Here is a 25647-nt window from a genome sequence, read left to right as displayed (position 1 = left end):
AGGTGCTTTTTTAAGGAGGCAACTGAACTTTCTGGTGTTTCTTTTGAAGATGTTTCACTTCTCATCCAAGAAGAGATAGATGATGATAGATAGATAGATAGATAGATAGATAGATAGATAGATAGATAGATAGATAGATAGATAGATAGATAGATATAGATATAGATATAGATATAGATATAGATATAGATATAGATGAAGATGATATAGATATAGATATAGATATAGATATAGATATAGATATAGATATAGATATGTATGTATGTATGTATGTATGTATGTATGTATGTATGTATGTATAGTGATGACAGAGGGACAGGCCTCTGCACCAGCTTGGCAAAAAGAAAGAAAGAAAGAAAGAAAGAAAGAAAGAAAGAAAGAAAGAAAGAAAGAAAGAAAGAAAGAAAGAAAGAAAGAAAGAAAGAAAGAAAAGAGGCTGAGTCAATTGGTCTCCTTCAGCCCTTGGATTTCATGAATCTAGCAAGTTGGAAAGCAACATTTTTGTTTCCATTTTTTAAAAATGCTATTATATGCAATATACAAGATAGCCTTGGTGCTCTATATGTATAATTAAGTGGAATATTGGGAGTTGTCAAGCATCCTTAGTAAAGTAATGCTGAATTTTTCAATTCAACAAAGGTTACAAAGGACACAAAACTCTATCTCTGCTAGCATTTTTATTTACACTATTTAGTCAATTTATAAGCTGCTTCAGTCCCATAATAACTCTAGACAACAACTTGAGAATACCTAAAATATTATGGCTTCTTTCACTGATTGCCAAGAAGTTAATTTTCCAATAGAATAGGGTGGCTCTGCCTTAATTAATAGCAATATAGCATCTATTTCATGCAAAACCCCTGATTCAATTCATGAAGTTGAAGCTTATCCTCTTTCCCAAGTGAAGTTATAAGATACATGCATAAGCCCCCTTGAAAAAAAAATATTCACAATAAGACTATATTTAAACCAAATAAACTTTCATAATTCTCCTTCAGTGAACTCTGGGAATATTACTTTAGGGAACTAGCTGAAATCTCTCTCAATTACCAGAGTGTAAAAATGAGATGTGGAAAGATAAACCAGCCCATTTCCGTCCTGTTAATGCATGGCAATTAAGCATGATGTAAAAACAGCCCATTAAGATAATCAGTATAAACTTCATTGGAAGAATATCTCTATATATATCAATTTGGGCCAATGTTCTAAGTCTCTGGGGAGGTGGTTGTGAGGGAGGAGGGAAGGAGATGATGAGGTTGGTTATGGTGATAATCTTTATGGCTAAATGCAGCCACAGTCATACCTTAACCCCCAGGATTTACATCTCAATTGTGCACAGGCACAGCTTCTTAATCTCTCTTTACAGCTCTGGGTCCCTAATGCCACATACTGTATTTCCTTCACCAGCTACAGCCACAAGATCCTTCTTCTCTTCACAGATGTTTTTTCCACTTGTCTTAATTATTGGCTTTTACAGATTTCTACCAGAAAAAAAACACAGGGATAATCTAAAGATATACAGACTTAATTTGCTTTTTTTGTCCACTCCCTTACCATACTTGTGAGAGTCTATCTTTTCTTTCTCACAACATTCCCCAATGTTTGCCATTTTCAAAAGCACCGGAAGGCAAGACAAGAAGCAACAGATGAGAACTAACCAAGGAGAAAAGCAACCTAGAACTAAGTAGAAATTTCTTGACAGTTAGAACAACTAACCAGTGGAACAACCTGCCTCCAGGAGCTATGAATGCTCCAACACTGGAAGGTTTTAGGAAGAGACTGGACAACCATTATAGAGTTTCCTGCCTGAACAGGAGGTTGGACTAGAAGACCTCCAAGGTCCCTTCCAACTCTATTATTCTATGTTCTAAAGGTCTCTTATAAATATATATTTTGGGCACCATGAACCGGTTCCATAGAGAAAGATTTTTCCACAGACCCGAGAGTGTGTGGTTTTGTGTGCTGCCTGCATCCCATGGATGGGGCTTTGCTTGTTTGTGTGGACCGATTGTTGGCATGCCACGGTCCGGTACTGGTCCATGGACCAGAGGGTTGGGGACCCCTGCTCTAAAGTCCTTGAGAAAATTGCATTCTTCTCTATTTGCATCACCATAACATTTACCTAATTCTTCTCATAGAACCTCATGTTTTTCTTCTCCAATGAACATGTTTCATTTATAAAAGCTGTGTCTTTTACCACTTGGCTGTTGTATTCTTAGGTAATACTTTATGGTTGCAAAAAAAAAAATATTTCAACACAACTTTAGGAATTTTGCTTCTTTTTGTAAAGAAAAAAATATCTTCTGTGTCAAAAAAACATTTTTTTCCAGTGGAAGGGAGAAAGGACAACAACTTAAAAGGCCTTTAGAAGGGTATGAGCAACAATTTTCTTACAACAGTAAGGCACACATACAGTTAAAGCTAAAATTAAAAATAAAACAATAAAGAAAAATAAACACTGCCAGGTTTCCTCTTTTTCCCCCATAGAAATTATACACATAATTGTTTAAACAACAACTGAGGAACCATCAGCAAGAAATTGCACAGACCAGCAAGTGCTTTTCTGGTGCAGGGTTAGCAGTAAAATCAAATTTACAGTTCCTGACATGCCCAAGTCTTGACACACAAATAACTTGTATTGAAATCTTTGTGTTCTTATCCAACGCATCTGAGGCCAAGAATAACGCCCAGAGATAATGCAAAATAAGCTCAGTGGAGGATGAATCCTAATACCAACATTATTGTGAACATCCAGAAAAGAAAATGTAAAATATCTGTTTGAATTTATGGGGAAGTGGAAGACTCATGTAACAGTCTAGAAAATGAGAGATTGTGAGCGCTAGTCCTGTCTTGGGCAAAAAGCCAGCTGGGTGACCTTGGATCAACCCTTTTCACCTAAGAAGGAATACTAGCCACTTTCTAGATGGAAATGGGGCTCCATGTGGATTAGCCCTCAAGTTAGCTTGTATTCTGACAACCTCGCCTTCTTTCCTTTTTCTGATCCTGACTCTTCCACCTTTTCCTTAAAGAGGCCTAGCACAGAATGCAACATTGGCATGATTATCACACACAAATGTCGAAGGACATTTTTTTCCCCCAAGAGCATGAATCCTGCAAATCATAAAAGTGATGTTGTCCCTTACTGGAGATGAATCAGATAACTGCTACAGTGCTTGACTTATCTTGAGAAAGCACATTCTGAGTCCTAAGAATGGTACGTTACACAGTCACCAATAAGTTGACTGAAATGTAATTAGGACAGATGGTTTCAATGTAGGAGATCTTTTCAGAATGTTGTCCTTGGAGATGGACATTTCAATTGGACCCGAATGAAAGAGAATGTGGCACACCGTCAACAAGACATATAAAAAAAAAGCATCAACATCAATGATCAGGAGTCCAAGCAACATGACCAGGTAGCAGGCTATTCTAAGAAGAAGACATGGTTGAAATATTACTAGCATAATGTGGTGGTTAACTCTGCCCACTGTCTGGAGTTTGATCCTGGCCTGCTCAAGGTTTATTCAGCCCTCCATCTTTCCAAGGTTGGTAAAATGAGGGCCCAGATTGTTGGGCCAATAACTTTGCAAACCACTTATAGATGGCTGTACAACACTATGAAGCGGTATATGCATCTAAATACTATTGCTATTTTTTAAAATCCTTCTTTAAACACATTTAGATTAATGCAGGTCAATTCTTAATAGGGTATGCTATGGTAAAATTCTAATACTGAGTATTAGAGTATTAGTATCCAATCATAATGTTAATATTAATAATGCAACTGTTCTTATAATTGAACAGGTCACAGTTGCTTTTGCATTCATTTCAGCTGAACAGCTCTTTTATCATTTATGCTGTATAATCTCATTTGGTTTTCAGAATGGTAGATCTACAGATGCTATATAGTTACTAGTGGGTGTGCAGCAAAGGTGGATGGAGGACATCGTTCTTTGGGTGGATTTGCTAGTGGTTAAAGTTTGAATTCTATCCAAGGAGAAAAAAAGGGTTCAATTTATCCTCTGCCTCTTAATCTTATTGAACACCTTTTGGCTTAGTTCTTGTTCCTTTCAACTCTTAACATGTAATAGATGGTTTTCTTAGACATCTTTTTAAAGATGGTTATTTTATGCACTGATAAATTTTAGATGTGTCAATAGAGATTTGGGATAAATGGGCATAGGCTAATTTACTTGTGTTAGTTTTGAAGTTGAATTTTGTTCTCTTCCCTAAAGACTAGCTCAGTCTTCAAGAGGACATTTTCTGATTGGCCTCCATGAAATGTCAAAAGACAGATGGGATAAATATTCTGGCCCAGTATGAGAACTGGGGCAGAAATATAGATTACATATTCCTTTCGTCCAATCCAATCTAAGAGATGTCTCCATATGTGGCATACTTGTCTGTTACCCATGATTCTTCAAACACATGTGTTTGTTATATACATAAGAAATAGAAGACAATTTAAACAAAATATGATTTATTTATTTTTTTCATGTTACAGAGGCAGATATCCCCCTGTATAGGAGCCTGGCTTGTTCTGATTTCATGCAACACACTGAGTTGGGTTTACTAAAGATTTCAAACATTTACAAGTCTCTAGAGACTCAGGGATTTAATGGATGACATTTAACACTAAATCACTAGTGTAAAGAAAGAGGTTCTTTCTCCAGGTCTTATGAGATATGGGCTGAGACTCCTTTATCATACAGCCTCTTAATTGTAGCACATCTCAAAATGATTAGGTCTATGGTTAGCAACAGACCTTTATGAGGGCTAGGGACCTCGGTGATGAATAGGAATTTTCTCCTAAGTCCTTTGGATGCAACAGCCTGGAGTTGTAACTGAGAGACAGACCCCAATTATTAAGTGATTAATGGAATAGTAATTGCCACCCTTTTGTATGCATTTATCACCTGGTTCAGTATTAATCATTGGAGGCCGCTATGAAAAGGAAAACATTTTTCCACTGAAGAATTTTACATGGTTGGGAGGAAAGGCATCAAAGAGACAGATTATTAACGGAGAAATTAGCTTTGGATAAAGAACAAAATGTGCTCCAAGCTCTCCTTCTGGGTGATCTGGTTCCTATCAGAAACAAAAAAAAAAGGCTGAGGAATTCTGGGAGTTGAAGTCCACAAGTCATAAAAGGGCCAAGTTTGAAGACCCCTGTTCTGATGAATCTAAACTCCTGCTAGTGTGTTCCGTTTACAGTATGTTCTACTAGCATCAGAAATAAATAAATATCTCTAGTGCTTAAATAGATATATAGATATATATTTTCTCCTTTCATTTCTGCATCAGCTTAACAGTTCCCTTTTGACAGTTTGCACAGAAATAGGTGCCTATTTTAAGGGATACTTTTCTTCAGATGGACCTCTTTTTTTTAAGCAAGGAAGGTGAGACCCAAGAAGAAGGCTGAAATTATTACTAACTTTCTCTCCTCAACTATATTTGGGAATAAGAGAAGATAAAATTGGAGGGGAAATTGGGAAGCTCCAGTTTTAGTTCCTGGTAACAAAGGGACGTGGTGGCTCAGTGGGTTAAGATGCTGAGTTTGTCAATCAGAAGATTGGCAGTTTGGCGGGTCAAATCCTGAGTGCTGCATAGCAGAGTGAGCACCTGTTACTCATCCCAGCTTCTGCCAACCTAGCAGTTCGAAAGCACATAAAAATGCAAGTAGAAAAATAGGGACCACTACGGTGGGAAGGTAACAGCGTTCCGTGTGCCTTTGGCATCTAGTCATGCTGGCCACATGACCACAGAGATGTCCTCGGACAAGCGCTGGCTCTTCGGCTTTGAAATAGAGATGAGCACCATCCCCTAGAGTCAGAAACGACTAGCACGCATGTGCAGGGGAACCTTTACCTTTACATTTTTAAGAAAGATTGGGACCAAACTCAACAGAATACAGAACTCATACATCACCGCTAAGTATTCTTCTCAGGTCCCAGGGATTCATTGGCAGGCCATTCATTGCCTCTGAAGGTAGAAAGATGAAACACTGTACTGCAGGGAAGATCATTATTTTAAAATTACATCTGATGCTCTTATTACAAAAGTATATGATTTAAAACCATGAGAGAAGGGCCTAATGCTCGCTAATTTATCACAATCCAATGCCGCAGTCTCACAGGGAAAGCAAAAGATTTTACCCAACAAAGGAGTCATCTAACTCGCCATTCAGGATGTGCTGGAAGGGGCTAAATTGGGTTTACCCAAGTAAATAAATAACCACAATGAATGATGAAAGGGAAATAATAAAGTCGTCCAGGATTCTATTACACTGTTCAGACAGACTCTTGTCATTTATTGCATGAGATAAGGCCAGTATTATCTATCAGGCTGTCTGGAAACTGGGAGCAACAAAGTGATATACAATTGAGTTATAATTGTTAAAAATAGGCTGCTCCAAACATTATGAAACAGAGAGCTTTTGTTCTCAACTAGAAAAAAAAAATCAAAATTCATAGCTTTGGGACAAAGATTCTATGAGAAATGAATGCTATGTATTTAGTATGTATTGTACTTCCAACTTGTAATGCTCACTGCAAAACAGACAATAGTATATGTAGGTGGGCTAGATTAATATGTGTTTTGGGGAGAATTAAGCACCTGCATGGAAGACCACCAAGACTAGACTGGGATAAAGAAAGCAATGGAAAAAAAATCCATATTGTCAAGAAGACATTATGAATATCTCCATGTCATCACTTGAAATCAAAGGAGTTTTTTTTTTTTTTTTTAGCTTTAAGCATGTTACGATGAATCTTATTTTCTCTGCTTCTCATTCAGCTTCCAGATGGTTTCTGGTCCTAGATTTTAGAACTGTATTAAATCTGAATCCATTATATGGAATTGTATGGGTTTTTTTTTAATGGTTCTTCATTGCTTGATTAAGATACGATGTTGAAAACTAGGATGTCATTCTGGGATGATGTTCTGGGATGTGAATAGTTAATACTAATCTGCTAAACAACATAAGACTTAATGGACAAATAATATGGTCAGGGTTGGGGCATCTTTTTATGTTCCTGTAACTAAATATGTCACCACGTCTTAGCTTGGTTAAGAGCAGAAAGTCAGAGATTAGGTCATTAAAAAGGACAGCATTTACGACTTGGGATGTTTCCAGTTAGAATTGAGAAGAACACCACACTTTGGATCCAGCTACCCAAACTGAACACTGCAGAATGTGTGCCGCCAGCTAAGGAGATATATTGATGTTGAGCACTTGTTAGTTTCAGGGCAGCCAAAACGGCATCGTCAAGTAGACATTCCGTTCCTTAATTTGAGCCAACATGCCACATTCTTGTTAGTAATCAGGTTGAAAAGAAATGTCAGCTCCTGGTTTCTCAGTTGATAACCATCCGTTCCTTCTTGCTTCCACATCCCAAACACAGTTTGGAAGGAATCAAGGATGGACCAAAAGAAGAAAAAAAGGAAGAAGAAGAAGAAGAAGAAGAAGAAGAAGAAGAAGAAGAAGAAGAAGAAGAAGAAGAAGAAGAAGAAGAAGGAGAAGGAGAAGGAGAAGGAGAAGGAGAAGGAGAAGGAGAAGGAGAAGGAGAAGGAGAAGGAGAAGGAGAAGGAGAAGGAGAAGGAGAAGGAGAAGGAGAAGGAGAAGGAGAAGGAGAAGGAGGAGGAGGAGGAGGAGGAGGAGGAGGAGGAGGAGGAGGAGGAGGAGGAGGAGGTGGTAACCCTAAATAAAGCTGATTCCCTCTGGGTATACAAATGCCCAACCAGAGATAGCAGTATAAGCTGTGCTGTATGATGGCTTATGTTGTCATAGGAATGACTGTCAGCATCTGCTTCTAATCACAAGGATTTAATTCCGGCTCTGCATGGCCAGTTTTCCTTATGCCATCACACAATTTCTATGAATGGGAAGTGAATGTTTCCGTCCCTGGTCAGATGCCAATGTGGCAAGACAACCGGTCCCTTATGATTATGAAAAGCACACATTTCAGCAGAGGACAGAATATTAAGCAGGGCCCCTCTGCGGTACCGATAAACCATCCAGGCTATTGCAATAAACTGTGATTAGGAACAGCCATACCAGATCTGCTCCGGGGATGGGGATTGCCACAGGAGAATCTGCAACTCGTCTCCTGGGACTTTTAATTGTCAGCAATTAAAGCTTAAGGGTTTACCTGCCCTCTTTTATCTTGTTGTGAGAAAACAGAAGCAGGGATGGGAGGGAATGGCAAGCACACGCGGTGCTTATCTGACTGCAAGCATTAAAAAATTGTTGAGCCATCCCCATGAAATTTCAAATAAAAGTATCTGGAAATGAGCAGTGGTGTTTTTCTGATGAGGATTTTTTTTTTAAAAAAAACCACCTCTAGGAGCAGAAGAAAATACTGCAGAGTATCGGGGTTATTGGCAGCAAGTTTAGCTTTGTGGAATTCCATGCTCCTACTATGGAATTACTATAGGTAGCAGCACCTTGCTTTTTGTTTTTTTTAAAAAAAAATATGATTGAATCTGGCTAATAATTGGATGGGAGACTTCCAAAAATCAAAGTGGGCTTCTGAAATTCATACACTTGATTAGTTCATTGCTACAAAGTTACGATTAGAGTTAGGGTTCAGGAATTTGAAATACAAACAAACCAATAAATAAATACTCAGGAGAGGTGATTCTATAAAAAATATTTGTAAAGCCCTCCTACATTACTCTGATTGATAAATCATGTGTTTATCTCTTCTCTAAGTTGGTTCACATCTATATACTTACCTCTAATGCCTGTACCTTTACCTATGCTTCGGTATTTATCTTTGAAACGTAATTTTAATTGCACAGCCATATACTACCTTTGTAGAGAATACTAGATGTATTCAGAGAGGTGTAAGGCAAATAATTTCAGAAATACTTACTGATCTGAAATGCCCCTGAGCTGCAGGCCTTTCTATCAATTAAAGCTACTTCTTTGGAAAATAAGCTTTCTCCAATCACCCCACGATCAGCATGCATTTCCAAAAGCATGCATTTCCATCTCACAAGCTGAGGTGGAAGGAATTAGTCAGTTGTAAAATGAGCCAACATCACTTCAAGTGCTTTTGAAGGAAAAATGAAGCCCCCTAAAGGGCAAGAAGGAAACATGTGATGTTGAAAACAACAACAACAACAACAACAAACCCACAAAGCAAATAAAACAGCAATAACAAAAAGATCCACCTCCAGTGTTTATGCTAACCATGACTGCACATAAAAGGGGCAGAGAATGCAATAAAATATGCTGCAAGGTATTTTGTAATGTTGTCCCTAGCGTTTGATCAGCAATCCCTTGTTCTGTCGTTGGCAGCTATTTCATGCTGGAGGTTTGAAGGCACTCAAGTTTGTTCTACCCAACGGTGCAGAATTGCTTCTTGGAACAGTAAACCTTTTGGCCCTTGACTTTCCCTCCGAGGAAGAGGGACTTCTAATGGTGAACTATTCCCTCCCGGCAGGTGCAAACACAACATTCCCACGTAGCTATCAGAAGCGCGGTTCTGCTCTCAAAACAATGATATCAAAGGAAATGGAAAAGAAATGCAAGGACCTGGGAAATTGATGAATGAAAGAGAGGGACACTGGAAAAGACATTCCCCCCACTCTAAGCATTAACCAGGAAATAAGGAAAGAATTTGAATTTTTGAATTTTATTGAATTTATATACCGCCCTTTCCCGAAGGACTCAGGGTGGTTTACAGGGTATATAAAACATCAATACAAAAATTAAGAGCAATTTAAGAAGATTAAACTAAATCCCTGAAAAAAAATAAAAAACATATAAAACCCCAGTTAAAACCCCAATTAAAACTCAGCCTGGGCCGGAAAGCTCGAAGAGCCAGGTCTTCAGGTCCCGGCGAAATGATTGAAGGTCGGGGGCGGTCCTAAGCTCCATGGGCAGCTGGTTCCAAAGGGCAGGCGCACCCACTGAGAAGGCCCTCCCCCTGGGTGTCATCCGCCGGCATTCTTTGACCGGCGGCACCCTGAGAAGGCTTGCTTGCTTGCTTCTAGCTCATATTTCCTACATTTTAACTCTGCATATTTGAAGGGCTGCCAAAAAGAAGAGGAGGTCAACTTATTTTCCAAAGCACCAGAAGGCAAAACAAGAAACAACGGATGGAAACTAATCAAGGAGAGAAGCAACCTGGAATTAAGGAGAAAATTCCCAAGAGTGAGAACAATTAACCAGTGGAACAACTTGCCTCCAGAAGTTGTGGGTGCTTCATCACTGGAGGTTTTTAAGCAAAGACTGCACAGCCACTGGTCTGAAATAGTATTGGGTATCCTGCTTGAGCAGGGGTTGGACTAGATGACCTCCAAGGTCTTTGCCAACTCTATTCTGTAACTAACTAAACATTCAAGTGCATTTTCACCACCTTTCAGTGGAAGTAGCCAAATTCACAAAAAACAAAGAAGGAGAAAAAAAAGGTAATAATAAGGAAAACAGCAGCAACAACGGATTATGCCAAGAAATAACCAGCATAGCTCATTTTTGGAATTGTGTTGTTAAACAATGAATATTTTCTCTTTTAAAACAGACTAATATAAGCTGTTGTGCATGGTTCATTCTCATGCAACATCTCTCTGGCATGCTAGGGAACACACTCTGTAAATAATTGTGACATAATTAAAGCCTGTTATTCAGCTCCATATCAGAATTATTCCCATCTCTTGGAGGTTTGGCCAGGAGCTTCTAAATAGACATAATAATTCCTTCATGAACTGGTGTTGGAAAGATGATGGATGGGAAAGCCATGAAGCTCAGTAACCCAAGAGGTGCATTATGCACGTTCACTGTTACACCTAGGATAGTTGAAATGATGTTACATGTGGTCAAGGGCATATCTGGCTTGTATAATCATTACTGCAATTACTAGAGAGATTGTGAAAACTGCCTTAATCCTGACCTTCTAACTAAGTCCAAGTAAAAGAGACAAGTTATGTACTAAACTATTCAGACATTTACCAAGAAGACTATCATCCACAAAGTGAAATAAGTCTAACTGAAAATACCGCACGTTTGACAAAATATGGCGGTAAATGGTCTATTCAACAAAACATTTCTATATTTTGTTGACAATACCCTATCATTCTTAATATTAACCAATCATGACAATGTTTGTTTTTCATACTCAGTTTGTTGGGTCTTTTCCATTAAAAAAATCCATTCATTTCATTTTGATTTTATTTTCTAAATCTTAACAGCACCGCAATGTTTTTTGAGATGAATTTAACTCCTTCTTAAATGATTCAGGGGTATTCTGTGCTTTTTCATCTTTGGGGAGGTGAATTTATGACAGGTCTGGCATGCATGTTGAATGTATACACGTATGTCCAGATCAGTTTGTTAGTAGACCAAAAATATACTGTATTAACCTGGCAGGAGAACTTGGCAAGATTATGGGGGGTAGTGTCAAACCCAAAATAAGCTTTATCATAAAGCAAAATAAGAATTATATTGTAATTAGCTTTTTCAGACTCTTCCATAGGCCTCACCTATTGTAACATAGTAACAGATCAATGTGTACCTGTGAGCACATGTGCCTATGGAGCATTACTGTATATGTGTTTGAGTTCGTATAATTCATGGCATTATAAATACATTAATAAATGATACGTCAACCTGTCCATTTGCTTGACCAATGTTTTGCCCACGACTGCAACTAAAATGCACCCCAAATATAATTTTACAAAGAGCCAACTTGGCTTCAGTGGGCCACATTTTGCATTCTGCATGCGATTATATGCAAGGGTTATAATAATTTCATTTTGGGTACAATTTGCATAAATTAATTTTAGAATACTCTTTTTGGTCCATATAATCTGATGGAGTGTAATAACTGTGCTGCAAGCCAACACTGTGGATTGAAATAAAGGAGATTCGCCTATGACTGCTATCAGGTTAATGTCTCTCTTCTGACTTCCGGGGTTCACAAACATGCTAGGACAACAATCATTTCTAAAGATGCTCTTTGTCTAATAGTCCTATTCCACATGAAATCTTAGGGGCTGTAATTTTGTATAAATCACCCTAACACACCTGGGTATTGTGTTTGCGAGTTGGCAATTTCAAAATCCTTTCTGAGGGAGGCACAGCATAGTTTCGCCTGCACCTGATTTAGAGAAAGGAGTACAAAAATAAAGGCTGTAATTAACAAATCTCATTTTCTTCCAATGGAGGAAGGAGAGGTGGAAAAGAGAGAAGAGAAGCCAATTGTTAAAATTGGCTGAAGCTGCCCGAAGAATTAAGAGGGACTTCTCTGAAAACAAATCCAGTCGGATGACAAGTTAGAAGAGTCCAACGTGCTCAAGTAACAATCTCATAAATCCCATTTGAAATAGGCTCTGCTTTAATTACTCTAAAGGGCAAAACGGATTGGGTTGCCTCAAGTTTTTTTTCATCTTCTCCGAATGACCGTCCAGGTTTAAGTAGCGATGAGAGTCTGCTGCCAATTAATTAAACATCAATTAACAATTTGTTATGGAAAGGAAAGAAGGAGTTCTCTAAGCTTCGGAATTCCATTTCAGCATAAAAATAAGAGAAATAGATGAAACAGAATCTCTAGAAATAGAGATTCCTTGAGACTGATTTTGCCCTTTCGGTTTCCCTAGGAAACTAACAAAAATCAGCTAGTATAGCTCTCTATTTTAAGTCAAGCTGGGTGATAAATGACCAGCTCTATTTCTGCCTGACAATGGAAAGCTTTTCTGAATTGTTGACAAGGAAGACATAGGCAACCTGGTGGGTTTTTTTTTTTTTTTGGTGATCTGTGACTATTGCACCTACAATATCTAACCATTAACCCTATGGATTGGGACAGATAGGAGATTAACTCCAAAGCACCTGTATCAAATGAGGAAATATGTATGCACCTGCATCCCTCATTCTGTGAGGGATACGCTGAGAAAGGGGAAAATGTTTTGATGGACCATAGTGAAACGGCAGTTTCCCATAAAGGAGGATCTCCATGGAGAGAGGTGAGACAAGATGCAGAGCTGGATCAGAGAAAGAGGAAGAAAGTTGGGTTAATTAATCCTTAGGATCTCCTGGGGTCTATTAAGGTGATGGTAGTAAGGATTTAGTCTGTCAAGATTCTGTCTATTGGCTGTAAGCAAATAAAAACTGAACTCTTACTGGCTTGATCTATATCATTCTTGGGCTGGGCCTGACCATTCCTCCCTTGTGCTTGCAACTTTTGTCTTTTGCTTTTTCCTCAAATCTTCTTTTAAATCATGTATACCCAATCTTTGTGGGGCGGGAGAAAACCCTTTCTAAAATGACTTATATGAAATGTTGTATGAATAATGAAGCAAGAAGACCGTAATATATATCCTCATAGAAATTTTATTTAGCCATTCTTTTCCAGTAATTGTATTAAAGATTCAAACTCACCAAGATTAAGGAAGGAAGAAAATGTCATCACCCCACGAATTTCCAAGTTATAAACTGGGAAGTTGTAAAACATCCATCCCAAAAGACAACAGTGGCAATCCACCTCTATCCCATGGCCAAGAAAATTTCATAGATAACTGTGTCCATCATCAGCATTTAAGATTTCTCTCTCTCTGTGTGCACCAAAATGTCATCATGCAAGCTCCATCCCTTGTCTATGTACATCAATTTTGCACACACGTTCAAAAGGGGTAAAGCTACTATCACGACACTTTGTCTACTTCTTGCTAATTTTGATCCAGCCTTTCTTGTGAACAATATTGATGTCCATTTAGTCATCCACAAGCTAAATTGGACTCAAAGGCCTTTTATCATCTGGGACAAAGAAATCAATTGCTTTTAATGCAACCAATCCCCCACAACCAGCCAGTAATCCTTATAACAGCCTTTGAAAGTGCTACAGAACTTTTGCTTAATTGAGATCTATTTTGTCATAAAGATATAAAATCATTTTCTCTCTTATTCTGGAATTTGTCTACAATTTCGACGAGGTCCCACTTGTCATCTTCAGGCTGGTGTCTTCGGCTTCGTGCTTGTGCGAGCAAAGCACAAAGCCGAAGACACCAGCCTGAAGATGACGAGTGGGACCTCGTCGAAACGTCGCCAAGACACACTCAATCTTACATGGGAAAAGACCCGAATACGCCAAGACCTATATACACACACACACACACACACACACACACACACACACACATACACACATTTAGCATACTTATACTGCCCTTTAATTCAAGACTCTCATTTGTGAGACAGACGGGGGGGGGGAACCCTCCATCAATATTGTGTAGGCTACTACATGATTCCATAGAACTCTATTAGACATACCTGTTTGACAAATTTGTATAAAGACAGTTCTCTATCCCTGCCTTAGAAAAGAACAACAATTCCATAGCAACAGATTCCAATTAATTTTTCTGCTATAAAACCATAAAAAACTGTTTAAATATATTGCAGGGGGAAGAGTTTTTAAACAAGGGTATATGCTCCTCCTTGATATGTCTATCCAAACAAGTGGATGAAAGCAAAAGAGAATCGGTAGTAAGTAGAAATAAAAAAAAAATTACAGCTGGTGCTACCGATATTTTTTAGTAACCCAATCATATCATCAGAATGTATACTTTGATTTTGTTAGAGATTCTTGTTACAAACCCTTTGGGAGATGTGATAAGGGGAAAAAATGGCAGACGTGTTTATTGAAAGCCGCAAAATATATCTCAGGTTTCTGCATAAGGGAGAACGGTGGCTCCTGTGGTTAGGATACTGGTATGGAAGTTAGCTAGCCAGTGTTTGAGACCTGAATACGGCTGTGAGGAGGGGTTGAGTTCCCATCCTTCACTCCAGCTGCTGCCAGGAGGACATGAAAGGAGCCCCTCAATGGCAACTGTGATGTCACTGTCTAATCATTTCACTTCTGACCCAAGTGCAAGTCTTTGCATCACCTTAATAATGAACACACCACTAGGGTAAGTGCAATTAAAAATCCCCTGCCTTGTAGAATGTTAGAACAGTAAACCAACCTACTGTAACCAAGGCCCCCAAAGATAAACCCTTGCCCAACAACTTTGCAAAACCTCCCTTGCTAAGTGTTTTCTTCTGCATCTTATTACATTACAATCAATCACTTAAGTAAGGGCAATGGGTAATAATAATAATAATAAAAATCCCAGTCTTCTGAATTTAGCATTTGAGTCTAATCTATAAAACATTCAGAAATGTATACCAGCTGGGATCGCAATCGCAAATGAAAGTTTAATCAGAGTACAAGGGAAAAAATAGTAAGAAAGGTTTTCTTGAAAATATTTTATGAATGAGTGTTTTGACCTTCACTGTCACTTGGAAATTGGCTTTAGCTCAAAGGGATGATAGGTGGATATGCAGTGGCTGACAGGAGTACTCATATATTATTGCATCTATTAAACACGGTTTCCAAATGGAGCAACCAATTCTGTTTGAGGTATATATACTCCTAGGCTCTGTCTACTAGCATATGCTCAACTAGCTGGAAAAGGAAGGATGGAGGCACCATAAATTAGCATCACAGATCCAATGTTCTCTACTTTGGTCTATGCACTTTTGGCATACATTAAATTTTCTTGGAAATGAGACTAATCCCTATTCATAGAAATATATCAAAAGGCATTGCAAATGTTGAGGAGGACAGACTGTTCTGCAATAAATGCCTTGAAATTCTGTCTCCAGTAACCATAGTGGAAACCTTGGCAGATGGTGCTTGGGGCAAATCCAACATGCCTATCACCATTACCAGTCATTTCACTCAATTAGTTCTGCCATAATGTAGCAAAATTAAGCTCCACATTTGTGTGTCTGGGCCAAGTCCTGTCTTAGCAATGAGCCAAGCGATGTCCTACCTCCTATTACTAAAGGGGCTCTTTCTTTGCACTCCACATTTTCCCTATATCACAATTGGGTCATGCAACTATTTGTCACATCTTCAGCTGTGTTGTGAGGGCCATTCAGATCAGCTAGTGATTAGCTGGTAACTTTGCTACCTTGATTGGAACTGGCAAAGTGGATGTGAAATTAATTACAATACGAACCTGAAGATTGTGCCAATATTTAAAATAGATACAATGGAGAAGCAAATACAATCCTGCAGGATCCAATCACCGGGACCAGAGATTTAGTCTTCTGAGCTTTCAGACTTGTGCTGGATCCTGTCCTCGAGGAACTTCTCTCACTGGAATGTTAGTAAGTTAGGGTGGGTTATATTATATATCAGTCATGGCGAACCTTTTAGAGACCGAGTGCCCAAACTGCAATCCAAAACCCACTTATTTATCATTGGGTGCCAAGTGGGTGTGGCCCATTGGGTGGGCGTGGCTGTGGTGGTAACGGCAGACTGGGTGGGACTAAAAAGTTCAATCAATCAATTCCAACTTTGCGAAAAAAATTCCCCACGAAAAGTTGAAATTGATTGAAACTTTTTTTGTTTTTTGCACACGGTGGTGGACGCCTAAAGTGAAAAGGTTTTTTAAAACCCAGCTGAAGGCCTATGACTGGGGTGACGGTGCACATGCCCACAGAGAGGGCTCTATGTGCCACCTATGGCATGCGTGCCATAGGTTCGCTACCACAGTTATATATATTTCTATTCTACTCTACTCTACTCTACTCTACTCTACTCTACTCTACTCTACTCTACTCTACTCTACTCTACTCTACTCTATTCTATTCTATTCTATTCTATTCTATTCTATTCTATTCTATTCATTTCTTGGTGAGAAAGAAATTCCCTGAGGATGGTCTCCAGCACGGATCTGAAAACTTGGAAGACTAAAACTCTGGTCCCGTCAACTGGCTCTGATTGGATTCTGCAACATATATTTGCCTTCATTCATGAAAGGCAACCCTTTTCACCATTTCTCTTAGGCCACAAGTCTGCAAAAAGCAAAGTGGGAAGGGCAGCTTTTTGTACTAACTGAAGACAAGTTCTTAAGAAGAACAAGATTTTAAGTCAAGCTTGATTCATATATTCCTGTCTTGGCAGCAGCATCTAGCCACCAGAACCGCCTTTGAAAACTGTTCCTGTTTAAGCAAAACCCAGCACTTGTGTTCTAGAATAAGATACTTCTACTTGCTGGAAGACAAAAGAGGTTAAATTATTCTTTGGTTAAAGTTAAAAGGACGGGTGAGGGGAAAAGATGGTATGGGAAAAAAAAGAGATACCATAAGTTATCTGCTGTTTTATTTAGATGTCTATGGAGATTCTCAGTCATCCAGATGCTTTTTCCAGAGGCAACTGGTCTTTCTTGTTTTTCTTGGAAGACGTTTGCTTCTCATCCAAGAAGCTGGAGACCTGAAGAAGAAAGTCCAGTTTCCTCAGGAAAAAGCATCTTTGGGATGCTTTATTTAGAGTTCCTTGAAATAAATGGAATAGTAGAGATGTACAATACTGTCTGTCAATACCCTGATGTGGATAAAGGAGAAGTTTCTGAGTTGTCAAAACACCAAACTTGTCCACAACAGACCCAATTATGTACAGGATTGAACTAATTCTGTATTCTCTCTCCTGTCATGGGGACTTCAGAATTCAACCACATAATCAAGTAAATGCTGAAGAAGAAGTGAAGATTTAACCCCTTCCATTACAAAACTCATGGATAAAACTAGTTGCACTTTGGAAATACAATTCTAACATGTGTCCTGTGTGGTCAGTAGGAAAAGGACTAATGAGATCATCAAACCTGCTGTATAGGCAATGAGTTCGTGAGATATTAGGGATATCACTGAACACAATCAGCAAGGATTACGCATTTCTAAACTGGTTGCAAATGTGTTATTGTAGTTGGCTGCACAGTTATCTAGATGTTTAGACTGGATTTGGCATTTTGGTCCACCCATTGAATCCTTCCCATGGTGCTGGGATCAGCAGTTGTTGATGTTTGAAGGTATTGGAAGAACAGTTGCATGACGTAAGCTGCTCCAAGCAAAGTCGGCTTTTGCAATTGACTGATGGTATTTAAATGTTCCAGCTGTTTTGGGATTGCATCCAAGGCCCCTATTACTATTGTTATTGGTATTATTATCACTAATAATTATCCAGTAGCCACCTATGGTGTCAGAAGCAATGGTAAGGAGACTTGGCTGGGTTTCCAATTCAAAAACAAAAAAAGCGAGGTTCCTTCACAAAAAATATTCATCAGTTTATTATAGTTTCTCATTATGGCCACTATTTTAGACTTCAAGGAATGTCCTTCCAGTTGGACCATTTATGGAACGTAGTGTCCAGTGCTAAAATTGGCGTGTTCTGCCTCTGAATGGCCATTTGTTGATCTCGGCGTCTAGGACACAATTGCAGAAAATTGAATTTAAAAGAGATTGCTCCCTAAGCTGATATAACCATAGAGAAACTCGGGATATGTCGTGCTAACTGACCTCTGTAAAAGAGAAATGGTTTATCGGCCTCCTTCAACAGGAAAGCGCAAACATCTTTGCCAAGAGCTGACTAGCCAGCCACATATTTAATAGTGGACATGGGAAACATATGTGAAATAATGCCATATTGTTTAACGTTTTTATATGCCATGCACACGGGAATGAAAATATAGAAGTTCCAGATTTTATTGGTCAATTGTTGGTATGAACACACCGAAGAAAGCAGAGATGAACTGAATGATGGGAAGGAGAGGAAAAACACTCCAAATGAAATCTTCCTTTTTATTATTACATACATCCTTGTGGGAAGGAGTGGGTGCTCTCCCATGAATGAATGAATGAGTTTGGCAAATCTGTATAGCTGCCCATCTTCTACACACGACTCCTGAGTGGTGTACAAAGTTAAAAAAAACAGAAAACAGTACAACAAAATAATCAAAAACAACAGAAATCAGTTTTTTTTAAAAAAAATAAAACAATTAAAAACAATAACAATAACAATAATCTGCAGGAGAACACACACAATTTTACTCGCAATTGTAGAATATGACCAGGCTGAGCACAATGGAGGGGTCAAACACGTCATCAATCTCAAGTCCTTTCATACCCACAAGATATCTAAGTCCAGCCCACCTTGAATTCCATTGACTTTTATCTACCGCCAATTTGCTTTGGCTGTTAGTAGTTCAGATTTTTGTAGAGAGCTTAAACTTGCGATAAACGTATACATTCATTTAAAGGCCCTGGACTCCTGATTTCCTGCATGTAACAGTAGTATGTGAATGGGATGATGAAAACAAAATAAATCCACCTTTCTAGGGTCTTGCCCCCATGCACACCCTACTACGGGAATCATAAGATAAGAAGAATTTCACCAGCTTCTAGAATGGATTTCTAGGGGTGTTAGTTCTCCATAAGATTTTATTTATAACACATTGTTTTTGACAAGGCACTTGAAATATTCCCAGCCAGAGTAGATTTTCATGCAAAGTAATGTTCTGGCCACTGTAGCAATATAGCGTCCTTAGAGGAGGCAGGAAGCTACAGAAAGAACTAATAATAATAAAAGAGTAAACATGTTGTAGTCTAGCTTTTTCTGAAAGGGGATTCAATTTCCAACTTACCGGCTCATTGGCCTCCTTATAACACTGACATTTGTAAAAAAAAAACAGGGACTGGGGAAAAACACAAATTATGACTGAGACAGAAAAAGCTAAAATGACCAAAGGGAGTAATCACTCTTGGTAAAACTATACCTGATGTTTCAGGTTGCCAGTAAATGTGTCTATTTTCTCAAACATTCAATATAATTCTTACATTTCCCCACATATAAGTATGGATAACACACCAGATTTTGTGACTCATTTCAAATACTCAAAAAAACAAAAAAAAGCCCAGACAGGGAAATTTGCTTGACCCATTCTGCTATCCATGCTTATTCAATATATCCTGACCCCAGCAAAACCAAAGTCTATTTGTTCAGCTTAAGTCCCTAGCATGTTCTGAAAAGTCAGCAATGGAACGATGACAAGATACAGACTTAACTCTTTGATATAATCAATTCAATGTACCCACAGTCATTTGCAAAATCAATTATAATTAATTTCAACAGAGCTGTCAACATTGACTCCTAACAGCTGTCATTCAATCAGCCAACTTCTAATCACCTACAGAATGCAAGTAATTGTACAGGCAGTCCTTGACTTACAAGAATTCATTTAATGACCATTCAAAGTTACAATGGCACTGACCTATGACCGTTTTTCATATTTACAGCTGTTATTAATAAATACAGATACAGGAGGGAAAAAATGTAAAACTGCACATGGATAGATACAGTTTGATGTTTCGTCATCTGAATTTATGTATTCAAAATATGTAAGACTGTCGATCAATATAAACATGTGCCTTGTTAGGCACAATGAACAGCAATAGCAGAAATTAATACAGATCAAATATCAAGGACACATATGCAACCAAAGCAGCATTCATTCAAATAATCTACATCTCGGTTTGGTAAGATAAGGAAGAAGATTCTGTAAGGTATGTGTAAACAACCTTGGGAGACAGAAGGAAAATCTGCAGCCTAAACAATGTTCTGATAAGAGGCAACTTAGTCCATAGATGGGGGAACAGCATCGGAAGGATCCTGACAAGATTTCCAAAGACTAGAAAGAGAGGAAGGGAGCAACATATTCATTCTTGCAAGATTTTGCTAATGTAACCTTACAATAAAGTAGGATTAGTTCACCTGGGGGTGCTTCCTGTTCAGACTACCTTGCAAGGCTGGCAGAGTCGTAAAGATGCTGCAGATTCTCTACTTTACTCCCTGCATAAGCAGTCCAAGTGGCATGCTGTAAACTCAATGCAGCACTGCACCTGGAGGCAGGTCTGCCCAAATTTAATTTGATGGTCTGGATGAGTATATATAATGTCTAAATAAAGCTGAATTTCCAATCACAAGGTTTAGAAATGGTGATATTGGCAGTGTTCTTCCATTGCCTTAGAAAGTTGGGGTACAGCCAAAAACAGCCCATAAAGCTTGTGGAATGACGTGACCTATGATCAGGTGAATAATATCCTGAAAAGGCAGCTATGAGCAACCAGGAAGATCCAAGCACAATGTCTTCAGGCTTGGCAGCTAGTCACTTCATACCTACTCCGTACTATTAAACAGCCGATACAAATAATTATTTTTTTCCCAAAGTATCCTGGTGTTTTCACTCTTATCTTACAAACAGCAAAATTCTTTCTAACAGTATGTCAGATGGAGCCATCCCTTTAACAAGTATCACATTCAGTTAGTTAAATAAGCTATTTTTTATGCTGGTTTAAATTCCTGAACTCATGGAAGTCAATTAGTGGCAGTGACTTGAAATCTTAATAAATATTTCAATAAAGTGCCTTGATAGTCAATCAGTTTGCACCTTAAATATTTTACTATATCAAATTTTAAAATTTTAGTAGGGTATTAAAATAATGGCATATTAAAACAGTATTTCAGTACTTAACTATTGTATTATTTAAAGTATTTTATAGGTGTCATACTTCTTGGGGATCTTAACACCACATGATTTAGTTGCTTTTTTCTTCATTTGGGCAGAAGGGAGGGAGGGAGGGAGGGAGGGAGGGAGGGAGGAAAGAAGGGAGGGAGGGAGGGAGGAAGGAAGGAAGGAAGGAAGGAAGGAAGGAAGGAAGGAAGGAAGGAAGGAAGGAAGGAAGGCAGTTTGCAGTTTGCATTCAGTTGAGGATTTATCCAAAGTAGAAATTTTAATTGCTTCTAAAAAAAGTTATGAAATTAAATTTAAACTATAGATCCATATAATGGATTGTTTGGAACAATTAGCTATGGCTTGAACCGAAGAGGAAGCTTAGATTAAGTGGCTTGTTTCTACAATTGACTAGTTTCTACAATTTTATGACTGCAAGAGATGTGTGTTTGTCTGTTAAATTTTGTTTTTCTGTTAAATGTTGTAATTTGTAAAGATTTGTTTGATTGAATGTGATCCCCAAGAAAAAGCTAAGATGTGCTTTCTCACAAGACAGCATAAACACAGTAAACAATGATATGGATGAGAGACTGGGTGATCTTCTTGAACAAAGAAAAAGCTTTAATTTGTGAATACTTTGCAATTTTGATGAGTCATAAAAAAGAAAAGCAAGATCATATGGAGCTTTTTTTTCTCAGTTTCAAACAATACTGCCTTTATGTATTATACTAAAATTCCTTTACAACTAACCTGAAAGACATCAAAGACAGTAAACGCTGAAGCTTCCACTTCATCTGATTACAGCAGAGAGAATGAAGAAATTTGACTGGCTTTAAAGAATCACCTCTATTTTAAGTATACCTCTTTAATTTCAATCCCACTTGTTCTGAATTACATTATTTTAAGAAAAAAAGGAGAACCTTAAAAACACTGTTTTAAACAATCCTCAATCATTTTTCCCCCCTTAGTTTTGGGACAACGTATTAGCCTAATTCATTTTAGCCATGTTTTCCTATACAAGCTGTCATGACTAATTCTTGCACATAAAACTGAGTCATAAATCCTGATTCATAACAGCATGGTAACAAATAAACAACCTACACATGGTGGCTTAGCATGATATGTGCGCTCAGCACATGAGTCTGTTGGAATTATCCATTGCCATTTTTTCTTTAGGAACTAGCTATATGGACAAATGAAATCTGTCTGTTGGAGAGGTAACTTCTTGCAGGTATTAAGTAGGATAGTAACTCTAACCTACACAATTTAAGCCAAATGTATTCCAAATGAGACGAAGAATGGGAAGACAAAAATAAATTATCCAGGATCAGTGTAGGTTCACCCTATCCAACCTGAGGCCCTTCAAATACTTTAGACCAGGGGTCAGCAACCTGAAACTTGGAACCGGTTCCCTCACAAAATGAAAAACTGGGAGCCACAAAAAAATATGTGCGCATGCGCATACATGCAAGCATGCGCAGAACAGGGTTTGACTGAAGAGTGGAGCCAAGGCGAGATATGCACCTACCCTGCATATTTGAATTGATTGGTTGAACTTTTTTAGTCCCACTTTTTTTTTTGACTGCCCATGGCAGAGGACTAGGAGCCGCAGGAGATGGCTGAAAGAGCCGCATGCGGCTCCGGAGCCGAGGGTTGCAAACCTGTGCTTTATACCTCCCAGAATCTCTAAGAAGGAGATTAAAAACAACCTGCAAATCGTATTCCAATAAGAGAGGTATTATAAGTAAACCCAACTCTGGTTTCATTTTTCCCACTTCTTTGGGTAAGATCATCTATATACAATGACTATAAAAAAATGGAGCAGTTTTCTATAAGGCAGAGAACAATTGTAAGCCCTATAGCCAATCCCGAAATTTCCACTTGTAATACATTATACAATTTTCAAGTTAAATGTTGTGCATCAAATGCTGTCATTCATCAGTTTCCTCATCCCTTGAAGTGAACGGCTGTAATTTCTTTCTTGGCGAGTCAAAGCTGATGGACCTTAAGATTTTCCAATATTCCTCTGAAAAGCCTTCACCTTTAACTGTCATTGGGCAGACTTAAAGAGAATTCCATCCTCAGAGTTAATGAACTGTTCATAACTGTCTGCAGACATTAACTTATTCTGTGCATTTCTGTTTCTCACACGGTAGCTAGTGCCCCACACTGGGTGCAATATATCATTGTACCGACTGTGGACCACAGTCATCTATCCTCTGCTCGTGTGGCTTGACTGTGGCCCCACACCACAGATGTATCTTGATGATGACATTAAGACACACCCTCCACACAAATTGGAGAACTGGTCCACCAACGGTGAGCTTCACAATTTATTCCGATTGAGGGTAACAAACTCTTTGTGGCTGCAGAGTAAAGTTGACATTTGAAACGAACTGGAGAAATGAAAAGCTCAGTTCTAATAGTCATTCTGGATGCTGTACAGCCATGTAAAATAAAGTTTCATTAACATGACCACGGAGTGAATTGAAATAGATGGAACTGAAGAAGAATCAACATTACAGCCACAAGGCTACCATTGGATATTCTGAAAAGATTTTAACAATTCTTATCAATATTGCTGTCCTTCTAGAATCATGCCTTGCTTTACTTCTTCACCCCATCATTTCCTTTCTCCTTGTCAGAAAATCCCAGGCTTAGCTTACTTTGACACTTTTTGAAATTCAGCATGTCACATTAGAGTTGTGGCAATATCGTTTCCATCCATTGCTCCTTGTCCTGCTGTGGAAAACAGGTTGACTCCCTCTTCTTTGTGGCATCCCCTGAGATATTGGAAGACTACTGTCATGTATTGGAAGACTACTGTCATTGGAAGACTACTGTCATGCTCTTTAGAAGGCCAGATCCTGAAGTTGAAACTCAAATACTTTGGCCACCTAATGAGAAGGAAGGACTCACTGGAGAAGAGCCTAATGCTGGGAAAGGTTGTGGGCAATAGAAGAAGGGGACGACAGAGAATGAGGTGGCTGGATGGAGTCTCTGAAGCAGTAGGCTTCAGAGGAATGTTGTCCATAGGGTCGCGATGGGTCGGACACGACTTCGCAGCTAACAACAACAACAACTGTCATGTCCCCCTTCATCCTTCTTTTCATTAAACTAGACATACCCAATTCCAGCAACCGTTCCTTATATGTTTTAGTCCCCTGATCATCTTTGTTGCTCTTCTCTGTAATCTTTCTAGAGTCTCAACATCTCTTTTACATCATAGTGACAAAAACTGGATGCTGTATTCCAAGTGTGGCCTTACCAAGGTGTTACATAAGTATAGGTGAAAGATAGTTATTCAACCATCAGTCCCTATGAGAATATTCAGTGAGTAGGCATGATGTAGCCCAAAGCAACTGGGGAAAAATGCTATGGAAGACAGTTTGCTTAATGTGTTCTCAAAGAAATATGAAAATGATCATTAAAAGAAATAGATTTCTTCATTAATCCTATCTGTGGTGAATAAGACTTAAGGAGAAATGCCCTTAAACAAGTGTTCTTGAACACAACATTCAGGAGAGATTTTCATCACGTATCGTATCATCTTCTAAGGCAAAACGAATAAACTTGGTGTGAACTTAAAACTTAAATATCTCAAAATATGATTCCCACAAACTTTTTGCCATTGGTGGATTCCATTCACACATTTCAAATGGAACCATGTAAATTTCCTCTCCCTTTTCAGGAAAGCATAAACCAACAAAGACTTAAATTAAGTGTTCTTGCTTACCGGTGGTTGGGTCCATGACTCTAGACTTGTCTCTTTTAATGGAGTCTGGGGTCTTCCCACATCTTTTGAGTGCTTTAGAGATGAAAGAGAGAAACAGAGGAAAATATCTGCTGTTAGTTGTTTGAGAGTCTAAATTTTGCAGTTGTGGGGGGAAACATATCGGAGATCATTTGTGCAGTCTTAGGAATTATAGGACTGTGAACCTGAGAGAAAATTAACATTATTTTAATGACTGCAGTAGAAAAATTCAGGAAAGGGTTTCTTTAGTGCTTATCCATGCCCTATTTTTCATCACTGAACAGAAAAACTTCCGGTTGCAAGATTCAAACCCATGTTGGCCAGCTTTAGAACCTAATTAAGGACCTGCTCATTCTGGGTTTCTGAATTTCGGTTTGGATTTCTCTAAATGCAAGCACATCACTTGTAAGTACGCAAACCAAGGAATCAAATTATCTCATTTAAAATGAAAGAGGTGATTGCTCCAGGGACTTACATAAATAGCAGAAGCAGCACAAAATATGTAACAAAATGCTTTGAGGCATAATTTCTGTGTACAGTATATGTTGATATACACACAG

The 25647-nt window shown here is 38.5% G+C and overlaps 1 protein-coding gene across 1 annotated transcript in view; it reads right to left on the bottom strand.

The window, feature by feature from the left end:
- The window catches only part of PCDH11X (protocadherin 11 X-linked), a gene marked incomplete at both ends in the record, with an annotated part of 442916 nt that overhangs the window by 203491 nt on the left and 213778 nt on the right, over nt 1-25647 (bottom strand). Inside the window, one exon of the mRNA XM_083371795.1 lies at nt 25070-25141. Within this exon, the coding sequence (XP_083227921.1) occupies nt 25070-25141 (72 nt within the window). The remainder of the gene's footprint in view (nt 1-25069; nt 25142-25647) is intronic.

The sequence above is a fragment of the Vipera ursinii genome, assembly GCF_947247035.1.
Source record: "Vipera ursinii genome assembly, chromosome: 12".
In the NCBI taxonomy this organism is placed as follows: Eukaryota; Metazoa; Chordata; class Lepidosauria; order Squamata; family Viperidae; genus Vipera; species Vipera ursinii.
The sequence above is the reverse complement of the archived record's forward strand: the minus strand, read 5'-3'. Positions and strand labels throughout refer to the sequence as shown.